Below are 14,293 nucleotides of genomic sequence, written 5' to 3'. Positions count from 1 at the left end.
GTGTATTGTATCCGAACTGCAGACATTTTAAAGACCAGTGAAAATATCTTGAATATAGTGAGATTTCTTAGCCATATATAAGATTATTAAATGTATTTCTAGGCATTGATTAGGGCTGATAGTCATTACTCAAGTTAGAAATATTCTCCTGAGCAGTTCACACATTCTAATAGAATAAGAAAACTTTAAAGGAGAAGTTCACTTCCAGAACAAAAATCTACAGATAATTCCCTCACCCCATTGTCATCTAAGATGTTCATGTCTTTCTTTCTTCAGTCGTAAAGAAATTGAGGAAAACATTTCAGGATTTTTCTCCATATAGTGGACTTCTATGGTGCCCACGAGGTTGAACTTCCAAAATGCAGTTTTAAATGTAGCTTGAAAGATCTCAAACCAAACCAAACCATCGCTCATGTTCTTAGAAAAATAAAAAATTGTATACATTTTAACCACAAGAGCTTGTCTAGCACTAGCTCTGGGATGCGCGACGCTATGTACTATGTATCCACGTCAGAAGGTCACGTGTGACGTAGGCGGAACTACAGACCCAGTGTTTACTAAGCGAGCGTTCAAAGTGTAAATAAGTGAATTACTAACAAAAAGGTACATATAACTTTGCGTCATTCCACACGCAACAACTTCGGAGCACTCCTCCTTCTCCACACGAGTAAACACTGCATCTGTAGCTCCGCCTACGTCACGCGTGATCTTCCAGCGTGATTACGTAGTACATAATGTCACGGACGCGCATCCCAGAGCTAGTGCTAGACGTGATTTTGTGGTTAAAAAGTAGACAATTTTTTGTGGCTAGGTAAGAGCCTTCTGTCTGGGCTGGGATCATTTAGAGCTGCATTTAAAACTGTATTGTGGAAGGTCAACCTCATGGACACCATTAAAGTCCACTATATGGAGAAAAATCCTGAAATGTTTTCCTCAGAAAACATCATTTCTTTACGAATGAAGAAAGAAAGACATGAACATCTTGGATGATGAAGGGGTGAGGGAATTATTTGTAGATTTTTGTTCTGGAAGTGAACTTCTCCTTTAATCTTGAAATGAGAAAAATGTCTAGAAGCAGCTTTAATGACATCAAAATGAGGTTTTAAAATAACATTCATCTATATTCAAGCTATTTCCACTAGCTATTTCTGTTTCCTGAACCTGTTTCTGTAGCACTAAATGAAATAAAACAGAGTTTAATGAAAGCTAGGCTTTTATATTCACTGCCTGTTCATTGTACATAGTGCTGAGATTCAGACACAGCAAAATATTTCCATTTCTGTCTTCACAAAGATTAAAATGCAGAAAATCACACATATTAATAATAAATAATAACACACTTTTCAGCCTAACGAGTAATAGAGAGTCTGGCTGTGTGTGTGTGTGTGTGTGTGTGTGTGTTAATAGACCCAGTACACAATGGTGTGTGTTCACATAATAGAGACTGATTGCTGTGTGTATTTCCAGCGTACACTCGGATCTCTCACACGGAGATCATTTCTTGAGCCACTGAAGCTGTCTGTTTTTTTAATAACCCTCGTCCGTTTGTTGGTAATTGTAATTCATGCACATCTGCACAGATGTGTCTTGTCTTCTTCTTCTTCTGAATAATTTTACCTTTGGGGATTCTCCCGCAGGTGAAGTGCGATCATTACTGGCCTTTTACGGACGAGCCCGTTTCCTACGGCGAGATCACGGTGGAGATGCTGTCTGAAAGCGAGTCTCCTGAATGGACCATCAGGAATTTCCGCCTCAGCTACGTGAGTGTCAGCTGAGGGACTCGGCAGAGAAAAAAGGAGACTCTTGATTATATCTATTTCACAATCTAGTCGATTCATCACTGAGCGGTCCTTTCGCAGCATCCCCTTTAACCAGATGTGGGGTCTGCGTTTTTTTTTTTTTTTTTTTAATTGAAAGAGCTCAGCTGTTAAGATGTATGTGCTCCTTTAACTTGTGACTCGTCTCCCCCTCTCTCTCTCTCTCTCTCTCTCTCTCTCTCTCTCTCTCTCTCTCTCTCTCTCTCTCTCTCTCTCTCTGCAGGCAGATGAGGTGCAGGATGTTCTGCATTTTAACTACACATCCTGGCCAGATCACGGAGTGCCCACGGTAAACGCCATAGAAAGCATCCTGCAGTTTGTGCAGTTAGTGCGCCAGCAGGCGAACAGAACCAAAGGACCGGTTACAGTCCACTGCAGGTGAGGACTCAGAGCTCGACTTCAGGACTAGTTCCTCCTGGGTTTATGTTGTTGGAGGTTTCACACTGCTCATACTTTACTTGGGATTAACAGTTAATCCTGACTCTTCATAATCTGACTCTACATTCCTAAACCCTGCTGCAACCTTCTGCTTATTTGCATATTTGTGCCTTAAACCACCCTGACTAGATAAATACTCTGCTTTAAATAACGGCTTGTCTCACGCTTTCACATCACTGAGGTAAAAAGTTCAGGTCTGTTGTTCTGTACTCGAGCAGCTTGTTATCTTTCACAGCTTTATCATCTTTTTTGTTGTAGGTTGTGTAGTTGAACAGACTTTCATTGATATCCAGCTTCATTGTATTTCCCCCTCGCTACAGCACCCACATCTATGATGTTCAGTGTTTTACAGTCTGACTCTGTCAAGCTGTTTTTGTTAGCTGTCCTGGTTTTCGCGTGATATGAGGCACTGAGGCTCTGTTCAGTTTCTGATTGTGTTTCTAAGTATCTAGTCGTAACATTCTAACACCACATGGTTTCACACTCTACACGTTTATCACCACAATGTGGAGTGAACACTGTAAACACTTCAGAGCAGAGTTTTATAACCCCAGGGTAAAAATCAGCGCTAACCCCGCTTCTAAATTACACCTGTGATACCCTTTCTCTACCCGGGGTTAAAAGCAGGGGTTAGAATAACTGTAACAGACATAACATGGTTGAGTACAGTGTAAATAGCTCTTGGTAGTTTAAGCTCCTCTGTATATTGTGCATGTACAAACATCCTACTGACGCTTCCCTGCATGTCTGAGAGTCAGATTCCGTGATCCGTTCTTTTCACTGCGATAAATGAAGGAGTTTTAAAGGATGATTACTCCACAAGAGTCTCCCTTTCAGTCTCTCATCAAGCTTCAGTTTACAAACCTGAGCCGATGGCACTGACATGTTTTAGTGGAAACAAAATAATAATATTTCAGTTTTCTCCGATATCCAATCCACCCTTTTGTTCGGGTATTGGCGTGATTCTGTCACAAATCTCTGCTTTAAAACACTCCGAGAGTGCCAGCGTGCATTTCTCAGCTGTCATAATAAAACAGCATGAGAGCAGAGCAGAGACGTAACCGGTGAGCTTTATATTTCTGTGGAGAAACTCCTGGAAGTGAATCTGCATCCGTTTTTGTTGAGAAGGGTATTGTGGGTAGGCGTAGCTCCCAGAAGCGAGCCGATGTGCACAGCTTTAAATTATTAAACTACCTCAAAATCCTGACAGTGCATACAGTATGTGGTGTGTGAGAGAATAGCTGATGGAATGGAGACGTCTCGAGCTTCTTGCATTCCTGTATGATTATAAGACTGCTAGCCTGGATGATTATTTTAATCCGGTTAGAATGATGCATCAAGCACTGTTGATGCATCATGTATTCAACAGTGCAGTATATATATATATATAACGAGCACGTAGCATACGGAAAGTGCTGATGTCCAGTGAGAGAAAGGAAGCAGGGAGTATCGTCAGCATCAGTGGGGGTGGAAAACACTCGATCAGCATAACTCCATATTACATTATATAAAGAACAGAGTTTCATTTCATGTTAATTAGCAGTAAAACGTGTTAGACATGATAACATGAGCGTTAGAGGACAGATTGTTGTTTGGTGCATTAGGTATTAGATTTTTGAGTTCACTATTGTCTGTATTAGTTGAGTTGGAGATTTGAATGATTCCCGCCCATGTTTACGAAGCACCGCCCCCAGGATCTTCTATAGCCTGTAGCAGTTTTCCCTTGTTTTTGTTTTTCATGTTCATATCTTTCTGGTTATCTGTACAAGTAAGAAACAACAAAACAAGAGGGCAGAAATATCAGCTTTGTTGTGCTGTGTTCAGCTTATCTATCCTCGTGTCAGCCTGTGCCTATCTCAGGTGTCATCGGGCATCAAGGCAGGAAACACCCTGGACGGAGTGCCAACCCATCTCAGGGTGCACACACACCCTCATTCACTCACACACTACGGGCAATTTAGAGACTCCAATCAGTCTAGAAGCATGACTGTGAGAGGAAACCCACCAAGAACATGCAAAGTCCACACACACACAGTGAGCAGGAGCGAGACTTGAACCCAGGACGCGTGAGGTTGATGTACTAACCACTGCGCCACCGTGCTGTAGGAGCAATATAATTACAGAAAAATTAACAAAAAAATTTTCACACAAATGTTTATATCTGACGTATCTCATCTTGTTTATACAGCTGAGCATTTGAAGGTTAAGGACATTGCTCAAGGGTCTAATGGAGGCAGGTCCTTCCTCACAACATCAGCAGTCTAACACCTTCACTACTGAGCTACTACTTCTCTAATTGCCCCAGTGTCTTAGCACTCCCATTATAACTGCAGTAAACGTGCTACAATTAAGTTACAGTTAGGATCTTCGAAGTCATTTCTGCTCCAAGTGCTTGTTCGCAAGGATAATATTTGAAGGTGTTTATCTTCAACCTGTAAAATTCTGTGTAAGGTTATCCAACAGAGGGAAAAACACGTCTCCTGACTCGTTTTTTATCAGACTTGATTGTAATGATCCAGTAAGTCTGATAGTTGGATTAGTAGACTAGTGTGCTGTAAACAGGGTTAAATAAAATAAACTGAGAGACGATATGCAGTAAGGTCTGATTTGAGCTGCAGCTAGAGATTAAACTCGTGTCTATTTTTATGTTATAAGCAGTCAAAGGTCTGAAGGTTCAAGTGCTTCAGGTTAATAACAGTACAGTATTTTCTATTTTTTCTATTCACTATAATAACAGTATATATTACAGACAATATTCCTTCTTGGTGTTGACACACGATCCTCAGATTTATTACATTCACTGCTACTTACTTTAGAGTTTATTGTTTTATTTTTCTGCCCTCTAGTGGACACATTCACATCACACACACACACACACACACACACTGACACCTGAAGCCCGGCGTCTGCGTGAGTCACCGGGCCTTTCCCTGATTTCAGTGGAGCTTGCTACTGATTCACTCCTAGTCCAGCATGTTTAATTAATACAGAGCGTGCACATGTTTACAGCTCAGAGACAGACCAGAAAGACACGGGCGTCTGAAGCGTGTGTCTGCAAACCAGCAAGCTGCTGCATTTTACTGAACACAGTTGCTAGGTACTGTACATGCACCGAGGTTGCCGTCGGTTACGCATATTTACACACGGTGAGGACGTGCAGTTTGCTCATTGTTCACTCGGAGTTGTTTTACTACGATTGTCTGGACAGTGCTCATTTACTGGGCTTCCCTGCTGCATGCTTTGACACCATTACACACTCTGAACAGTGATGTAGCTTTTACAGAATGATATAATGCTTATGTTAATACAACAATAATAATCTATTTAATATCTTTGACCTAAACCCTACATAAGTTTAGTGGTTACGTACGTTTAGTACCTACGTAGTTTAGTGGTTAAGGTGTTGGACTAATGATGGGAAGGTTGTGAGTATGAATCCCATGACCACCAAGCTGCCACTGATGGACCCTTAACCCTCAAGTTGTATATAATGAGATAAATTGTAAATCACTCTGAATAAGGGTGTCTGCCAAAATGCCAGAAACATAACCCTGCCATTATTAAACTTATACTATAATTATTTACATTTTCACTCTGGTAATCTTGTCCTTAATTGAAATAGCTCAGTATGTGAATTCCTTTCTCAGTGCTCTGAATTGAGCTTCTTGGATGTTTTAGATTTGGATTCATTTCTCAACAGGAGGTCATGAGTTCAAATCTCAAGACTGACTGAACCCTTAAGCAAGGCCCTTTAACCCTAAGCTGCTCAGTTGTATAAATAGATGAATGTAAGTTGCTCTGCATAAGAGCATATGCTGTAGATGACCTGCTGCTGTAACCTCCAGAGTAGGTGGTTTAGTTATTCTCTCACTCTTAGCTCAAAGACACTTCTTATCCATCTGCTAGATTCTCCTACATCTGGAACACCAGCGATTAGAGCAAAGGCAATCTCTCCATCCTGGATTCCTACAGGACACAGTGACATCATCACCATCATGGTGTACAACCAGGGGTGTCCGGTCTTATCTGCAAAAGGGCCGGCGTGGGTGCAGATTTTCACTCCACTAGAGCAACAGAAAGCCAAGATCAGTTGATTAAACAGGAGGAAGCTTCCGTAGCTTCTACGTTCTGGATAAGATTGGACACTCCTGGTGTACACCATGCATCATTCTACTCACTGCATCACCTGTACTTTTGTAATCCTGCAGCATTCTTGAGTCAGATGTTGGCATGGCTCTGTGTAATGATTCAGTTCCTCTAACACGCCGCTGCACATTCAGGATAAACCGGGTGTTTTGAGGCTGAATTTAGCTGTGCACTTCAACTTTATTATTATAGTTGAGGATTTCAGAAAATGAGGATTTTTAAAAGAAAAGCCTAAATCTGTAGACAGTGGTTTTTAGTGCTTTAACTTTAACTGAAGTTTAACCATACAATAGTTTTGTTTTTAGCTGGTACGATACACTCTTACTGCTACTCTTTACTTTGTCACAACACTGTACTGTTGTCTAGTTAGCACACAGCTCACGCTGTAGTATATATGTATATTATATTGTCCTGTATTTCTTCTTCATGAAAAAAATAACAGGTTGCTGCAGTATATACAAGTTATATAGAGGAATTATAAAAAGACACACTGCTTTCAGAAAAAAAAGAGCAGCTAGCTCATAAAGGAGGAGTGACCTTGTCAGGACCTTGTCTCCCTATCCATCATCTACTCCAGTTTATGGAGCCTGGGGTGCTTTACAGCCTGCAGTTTATCCTCTGAGCAGATATTTTATTGAAGTGATCCTAAAAAAAAAAATCTCCACTTTTATTTCTGTTTGGGAAATTTCCAACAGGCTCGCTGTCACAGCTTCAGACAGACACAAGGTGAAACATCCCAGCTGTGTGCTCACTAACACTGACCTTGCTGTCCAAAAATCCCCCCTCGTTGCCTCCTCACCCCTCCATCTCCATCACAACACTCAGACAAGTTGGGTGTCTACACACTTGACACTTTCTGCTTCACTGCGCTATTACACATTTAATGTTGACCTCCCCGTGGCTTTTGGGAAATTTAAGTACTGTTTAGCTTCCAGCTCTCGATTATTAAACCAACAGGAGTCGCATCTTAAAATCCAGGCTGCTGCATCAGCTGCATATTAACAACGGGCGGCTCTGATTGTCGGCCCCTTTCACAGACACATTTTGTTGTAGTGTAGCAAATAAGCACAACAACGAAATAGGAAAAAAATAATTTCCCCTGTCATGGAGATTTGCTGTGAAATTACGTTATTACAGAAGTCTTTATGCCTGCTCCGGATTCATGTTGCAAAATTACTACAAGTGATTTCTTGACAATCCCTGATCTTTAAGCACATACATATCCATTGTGGTCTGTTAAAGGAGTGGAGTGATCCTGACATACTGTGTGTGTGTGTGTGTGTGTAACCCTGCAGTGCCGGTGTGGGTCGTACAGGCACGTTTATTGCCCTGGACAGGCTGATGCAGCATATCCGGGAGCACGAATACGCTGATATACTGGGCATGGTATCAGAGATGCGCTCCCATCGACTCTCTATGGTGCAGACAGAGGTAAAGCCGTGTGTGTTTTCTGTCTCCCTTTAATCAGCCGCACTGAGTAATAGCTGCTAAAGCAAGATTTGTTTTACATTACCCCTAATTTCCTCAAGTGCATTTAACGTTTCTTACCAATATCATCTCCCATCTGGAGCCGCCTGTATTATTGCTAATTACAGCGTACGTAGCGTATTGTAATTACAGCTGTGGAAGAAGTGAACTCTCTTTCTCTACAGGAACAGTACGTCTTCATTCATCAGTGTGTCCTGCTCATGTGGAAGAAGAAAAAACAGCAGAGTCTCACCAGCGACGTCATCTACGAGAACGTCACCAAGTCTTAATGGCAGCCAGGTGAGAATGTTTAGAACGGCTGGGGGAAATGTTACTACACTGGGACACGGGGAAGCCAAGAGCCATGTCCAAGTCTATGACTTCATGGACACATGAAGACAGGCAAGGGTTTAACAAACCACGGGAGACAGGAAATCAGCTAAATGTGCAGCACAAACAGAGATAAGAGGCGAAACGTAGGCAAAGTTAACTTTTCTGGTTATAGCAACAGGAAAAACAATATAGGAAATGCTTCACAATAAAGGTAGGCAGAATCAGAGCTTTATGGGAGTTTAGCTGATGCCTTAGTAGTGCATAAAGTTATTATTTCCCTTCACGGTAAAGTGAAAGGAGGTGAATGTTGTGACACTGCAGCAGGACCTACAGTAAGAGGCAATTTTACAGATTCTGTGAAGCAGTCATGAAATGAAATACATCACGTAACAAATACTCGATCAGCTTCAGGTCCCTCCAGGAGTTCTCCACTGTGTGAAGGCAGAAATAAACACAAAACCAAGCAAACACAATAAGTGGAGGAGCCTGGGATTTTTCTGATTTTCTGTAGATCTGATACGAGACACGTCGTGTAGCATCATCACGACACACACTCAGCCAGATCTCTCTGACATTCACGTGTGTGGAACATGAGTACAGCTTACATAGAAAGTCTTTACATACAGTACGTGTCTTCACTACTAGGAGTTTAAAAGAAGAATCCTTGTGTGCTGACTTGAATACAGACATAATGTTCAGAAACTGTACACATCAGTGGGGCTTGTAGATAATAGAGCTGTTGAAAATGAATAATAAAGATTATGAGTGAAGCAATTGTTTTGCACAGTTCCCATCCAGCTCTCCATCATCACACGTACAGTGCTTTCTCAGAGACTCATGCATCTGCCCTCTTCCACATGCATTAGCTCACCTAGGATTTTGATTGACAGGAGAGAGAACATATGCAACCTTAGACTCTTTCTCATGGATGGCTGTAGCGTAAGTGGGATTCGATCTTCCCAAGCGAGTTCCCAGAGTGAACGTTTTGCTGCATTTAGGTTTCCTAAATTCCTGAATAAATCGTGTTGCACTGTAATCTGACCGATCTAGTGTTGGTCAGTCAACAGATAGTGAATAGCTTTACCCCTGCAGGAAGGCTAGGACCCCAGTGAAAGCAGGAAAGAGACCAGGTTTCTGTGTAAACGTCATAAATGCCGCATAAAGAGGCGTCATGTTTGTGAAAGTCGTTTTCCTTTGCTGCATGTTGACTTTTCACGGTCTAACCTTAAAGGTGGCTCGGTGTTTTACAGGCTCTAACGACGCCCTGCACTCTCCTTTGCTTCAGGCATTTATTCTCTGCATAAAGGCCTACTACATAAACACCAAAACAAATAAAGACTGCAGCAGAGGAGCTGAAGATTCACCCAAGCTATTCTACATTCTATTGTCCCAACCAGTGAAGGCACAATAGGACAAACAAACATGCCTTAAGGAATCCACAATAACAGCGTGTCCAGGCTGCTTTCTTTCAGCAGAGTCCCTGCAGCAGATCCAGATCCAGTGCTGAGAGTGTGTTGAAAATTTGAGCGCTGGCCAAATGGGACGGAAAAAAACCAACAAAAAAAAAACAAAAACACTTTTAGCATTTAGATTTATTCTCAGGATTGTCTGCAAGCACCAACCCCATCACCCCAGCGAGGTGCGAGAAGGTCCACGTGCTCGGCATGGATGTCTCTGAGGACGCCATCATTTGTTCACGTACATCCAGACTCGTCATAGTGTTAGTATTCATCGCCTTGTTTCCTGAAGCTGCATCAGACTTTTTAACTGTCACACTGCCACTCCCTGGAAGGGACATTCAGTACAAGTGTGTGTGTGTGTGTGTGTGTGTGCGTGTGTGAGCATTCCTTACTGCTGTACTACTCTCGATAAGCTACTCTTTGGTACGACTACTAGAGCCCGAGGACCTTCTGAGGTGACGACACGCATCCGTCTGTCTGGTTCTGTATAATTTGCACTGATTATCTGTAAGTGTACGCCGCGCTATAGCAAAAACATCCAAGTCATGTCACTGTACTGCGTCTCCTTGTCTGTCTTCACCACGTCTCCTCGGGCTGGCTGAAGGATATCGTCGCTTCCTCAGTAGAAGAACTGTATCTGAGCGGAGGAGAGCGTGGTGCAGTGTGTGGTGGAACTGCACAGCCATGGAGCCGGAATGTACACATCATCCTTTTCCTGTATAAGGAGGCCTGGCTGATGCCAAGACTTTAAAAAGAAAAAGAAAGATTTGCTTGGAGTTCAGCTCACATGGGTCCAACCAAACCAGAGTGTGAAACATATCCGGTATCATGTAGAGATATGTAGGATGTAATGTTTATTTTTTAACATTTTTCTTTTTTACAACGAAGCTGCTCCTCTGTAGCGGCCCATGTTTGCGCTTACACGTGGAAAACGCAGTCTGTATCGGCAGATCGTGTGGAAAAATCCGTATCTGTTTCATATCACATGATTTCAGCAGCTGTATTGCACATTACCGTGTGTGTGTGTTGCAGAATGTCTGCTCACCTGGTACTGGTGGTACTGGTACTGGTGGTGTACACTGAAGTTCTTAACAGCAACAGAATAAAAATTAGATACTTTAGATATCTCCCATAATAAGGTACAGTATAAAGTCATTCTAAGTGAATGATCCTGGGCTTGTTTTTCTGTACAAAGCCTTAAAGACGTCTCTTACTTCATCGAGGAAAGATGGATCAAATCCACGATCTTCATATTTATCTACTTCTATTTCTACTGCCTGTTATACCGAGTAATCTCCTCATTATAGTATATGCTGATCCATTATCCAGTCCACTACAAAACTACACACTGATGAGAGAAGACCTTCGACTATAAGGGCCAGTGTCTCTGCTCCTGAACGTTCCACATCTTTTCATTTTTGGATTTTTTTTCACTTTTCTTTCTTTAACGTAGTGTATGTCGAGCTGTGTCCGGTTTGTCTTTGGTGCCATTTTTGTGCAATGCATCACTTTAAGCCTGAGCTGAGTTCACTCTCCATCCTCTCAGTTTTAAATGTGTGTGGTTATTGGAAACGAAACAATAAAGAAAAGTGTTGAATCTGTGCGTCTGGAAGAGCGTTCCTTACACCAGGTCACATTAAGGGTTTAATAATACCTTCACCTTTAACAATAGGCATGGTCATGAAGCATTATAGTTACACACCGATCAGGCATAACATTATGAGCAGTGAGAGGTGACGTGAATAAGACTGATGATCTCCTGATCATGGCACCTGTTAGTGGGTGGGATATATCAGGCAGCAAGTCAACATTTTGTCCTCAAAGTTGATGTTAGAAGCAGGAAAAATGGACAAGCGTAAGGATTTGAGTGAGTTTGACGAAGGGCCAAATTGTGATGGCTAGACCACTGGATCAGAGCATCTCCAAAACTGCAGCTCTTGTGGGGTGTTCCCGGTCTGCAGTGGTCAGTATCTATCAAAAGTGGTCCAAGGAAGGGACAGTGGTGAACTGGCGACAGGGTCATGGGCGACCAAGGCTCATTGATGCACGTGGGGAGTGAAGGCTGGCCCGTGTGATCCGAGCTACTGTTGCTCAAATTGCTGAAGAAGTTAATGCTGGTTCTGACAGAAAGGTGTCAGAATACACAGTGCAAGACGGGTCAGGGCAGCAAAAGAGGGACCAACACAATATTAGGTGGGTGGTCATAATGTTATGCCTGAATGGTGTGTATCAGTTTCTCTCTTTTTTATCTCTAAGTAAGTCAGTGGTGAGGAAAATCTCCCTGAGACTATATGAAGAAGAAACCCTGGAGACTCCACCAGTGTGTGTGATTATAAATTATTTCCCTTTTATATCTGTGTTATATGATGAAAAATGGTGCAAATTCTTAATTATTAGCAGGAAATGAATTCTGGTTTTAACATGAAGTGTATCTTGTTGACGTTTTCATCTGATGATGTTTTCCTGAGTGTAAAATTGCAGTCCCAACACATCTCCATGGTTTCTAATGTGCGATACGGTGTACCTGCTGGCATACAGCTAAACCCTGCCCTCTAGTGATGCTTCACTTGTTCCTGGTCCTGATTCCCTGGCTCACATCACCCTCGCATCCATATTACCGCTAAAGCTGTTCCTCTACAAAGGCAAGAGCAGGAAACACACAAACACATGCAAGACGAAGCAGATTTCATATAGATTTCTTTATTCTGTAGCTCTTTATCAGTTTATTTCTTCTTAATGAAGATCCTTCCATTTAAGTGCTAGTTATTAATCATAAAAAAACACAAAAAAAACAAAACAATGGCCGGCCTTCATCCGTGAAATGATTGTAGCGTAGAGGAAGTGTGGATCACCTATCGAGTAAATAAATGGCTTAGAACAGAGCTAATGAAAGAAGCTTTCACTATTCACTATTACTGCTCTTTAAACATCTTCCTATATGATCATGGCACTAAGAAATCCGTAAAAGAGAAAACATTGTACCACGTTTAGTGTCCTTCTGACCGTCAAGTGTTCAGAGAGATATTCAGACTCCATCAAATCGAAAACAAACTGAATGTTAATAGTAAACATTTCGCAAATCAAACATCATGATTGTATGCAAAAGAAAAATAATAATATGAGTACAAAACCATCCTGTCCAAATATTGCCACTGTATCCAAAAGCGTTTTCTTCAATACAGTAATGATTCTGCATGCAGGAGTTTTAACCGTAACCTTAAACAGACAGCGTTGTAGATTCTAGTACAAAAAAATATCCCTGAAAACGTATCTACAGCATGAGACGGGAGACGGGACACGGCAGAAGGACAGGAACATGTTCTAATGTGGCCACGGCTTCTTCTTCTTCTTCTTCTTCTCTTTCTCCTGGATGGTGAGTGGTGTATAAAGTTACTCATTTGGCATTAGGTTTAAATAGAAAATTATCAAACACATAAATATCCTCTTTTTCCAACAGACATAAATGTACACTTGTCCTCCATCACATTGCACATGACTATTTCTGTAGTTTTCCGTAACGATTCCACCATGTGTGTGTGTGTGTGTGTGAGTGTGTGTGTGTGATAGTAGAGGAAAGTTCCGGATGCTTTACAACAGCCCACTATACAAACACGTTCAATGAAGGTCTAAATCTGATCGTTTAATTAATAAAAAAAAAGAAAAGAAAAAAAGTCCACGTCCGTATCAAAGTCCAGCGAAAATCCTTCCTCGTTCATCCTGAGCATGTCCTTTTGTCTCAGCTGGACGTCACGTCCATGTCCTGCTCACTTTCAGTCTTCGACCTCTCACGTTACGACACATCCTGTAAATCTTTCCCTCGGACTAGATTACAGCAGTACTACACCATGATCTGACTTTAAATTCTTATTTAGATTTTTTTTAAATAATAATTAGATTTTCTTTTAAATATTTATAACGTTAAGGGCCGAAGACGTTTTTAACTCTACGTGCTCTTCAGCCTCGTTTTATTTATATTCCACCTACAATCATCTTCATTGTGTTACTTTATTTTGGTCTAGCGAGTATATTACAAAGTCCTACGTCTTTCTTCCGTCATGCACGGCGAGTTTGCGGTCTGCCCCGCCCGCTTTAATCCGCGTCCGAGCCGGTTCCTTGGTCAGGCGGGTCCAGGAGCTCCTGGCGACGGCGCATGATGGCTGCAAACTCCACCGCGTCCTGAAAAACGACAATGTGAAAAAGATGAAAAAGTGCAAGATAGGAGGAGGAGGAGGAGGAGGAGGAGGAGAAGGGAGGGACGAGGGGTTCAGTGGCTGCTCCCCTCATCAAAGGACTCCACTCCTGAGTCGCTGGCTGTTGTTGCTGCTAGTTTCTCCTGTCTCCTCCTCATGATCTCCTGAAGCTCAGAGCCTGAGCTCCTCTACACACACAAACACACACACAGAGAGAGAGAGAGAGAGAGAGAGAGAGAGAGAGAGAGAGAGAGAGAGAGAGTAAATTAGTCCTGTGAAAGTAGACAAGTTCCAAATAATAAATTCTATATGACTGCATGACATGAGGAGGAAGCACTGAGGAGAAAGTGTACAAGCTGAAATTGAGGCAGATCCTAGAAGCGTATTCACAGTCTTATTAGCAGGGGGAATGTATAGAAACACATGTCTAAGGTCAGTGTGA

At 42.0% G+C, this 14,293-nt stretch overlaps 2 protein-coding genes across 10 annotated transcripts in view; one reads left to right on the top strand and one right to left on the bottom strand.

Annotated features, from left to right (window-relative positions):
* ptpro (protein tyrosine phosphatase receptor type O) overlaps positions 1-11,257 on the top strand; it is a 67,669-nt gene extending 56,412 nt beyond the window's left edge. For 3 of the 4 annotated variants that reach the window (XM_058417706.1, XM_058417705.1, XM_058417703.1), the window contains 5 exons: positions 1,638-1,760; positions 2,041-2,195; positions 7,697-7,832; positions 8,054-8,168; positions 9,452-11,256. In XM_058417706.1, the coding sequence (XP_058273689.1) occupies positions 1,638-1,760; positions 2,041-2,195; positions 7,697-7,832; positions 8,054-8,158 (519 nt within the window). In that variant the 3' untranslated portion in view covers positions 8,159-8,168; positions 9,452-11,256. Of the gene's footprint in view, positions 1-1,637; positions 1,761-2,040; positions 2,196-7,696; positions 7,833-8,053; positions 8,169-9,451 lie in introns of all 4 variants that reach the window. The other variant, XM_058417704.1, reaches the window with a different exon arrangement.
* Positions 11,258-12,345: 1,088 nt separating this feature from the next.
* eps8a (epidermal growth factor receptor pathway substrate 8a) overlaps positions 12,346-14,293 on the bottom strand; it is a 66,021-nt gene continuing 64,073 nt past the window's right edge. For all 6 annotated transcript variants that reach the window (XM_058417707.1, XM_058417711.1, XM_058417710.1 and 3 more), the window contains exon 21: positions 12,346-14,039. In XM_058417707.1, coding sequence (XP_058273690.1) covers positions 13,926-14,039 — 114 coding nt within the window. In that variant the 3' untranslated portion in view covers positions 12,346-13,925. The remainder of the gene's footprint in view (positions 14,040-14,293) is intronic.

Source organism: Hemibagrus wyckioides, linkage group LG19 (genome assembly GCF_019097595.1).
Source record: "Hemibagrus wyckioides isolate EC202008001 linkage group LG19, SWU_Hwy_1.0, whole genome shotgun sequence".
NCBI lineage: Eukaryota > Metazoa > Chordata > Actinopteri > Siluriformes > Bagridae > Hemibagrus > Hemibagrus wyckioides.
This window is presented reverse-complemented; position numbering and strand designations above follow the sequence as displayed.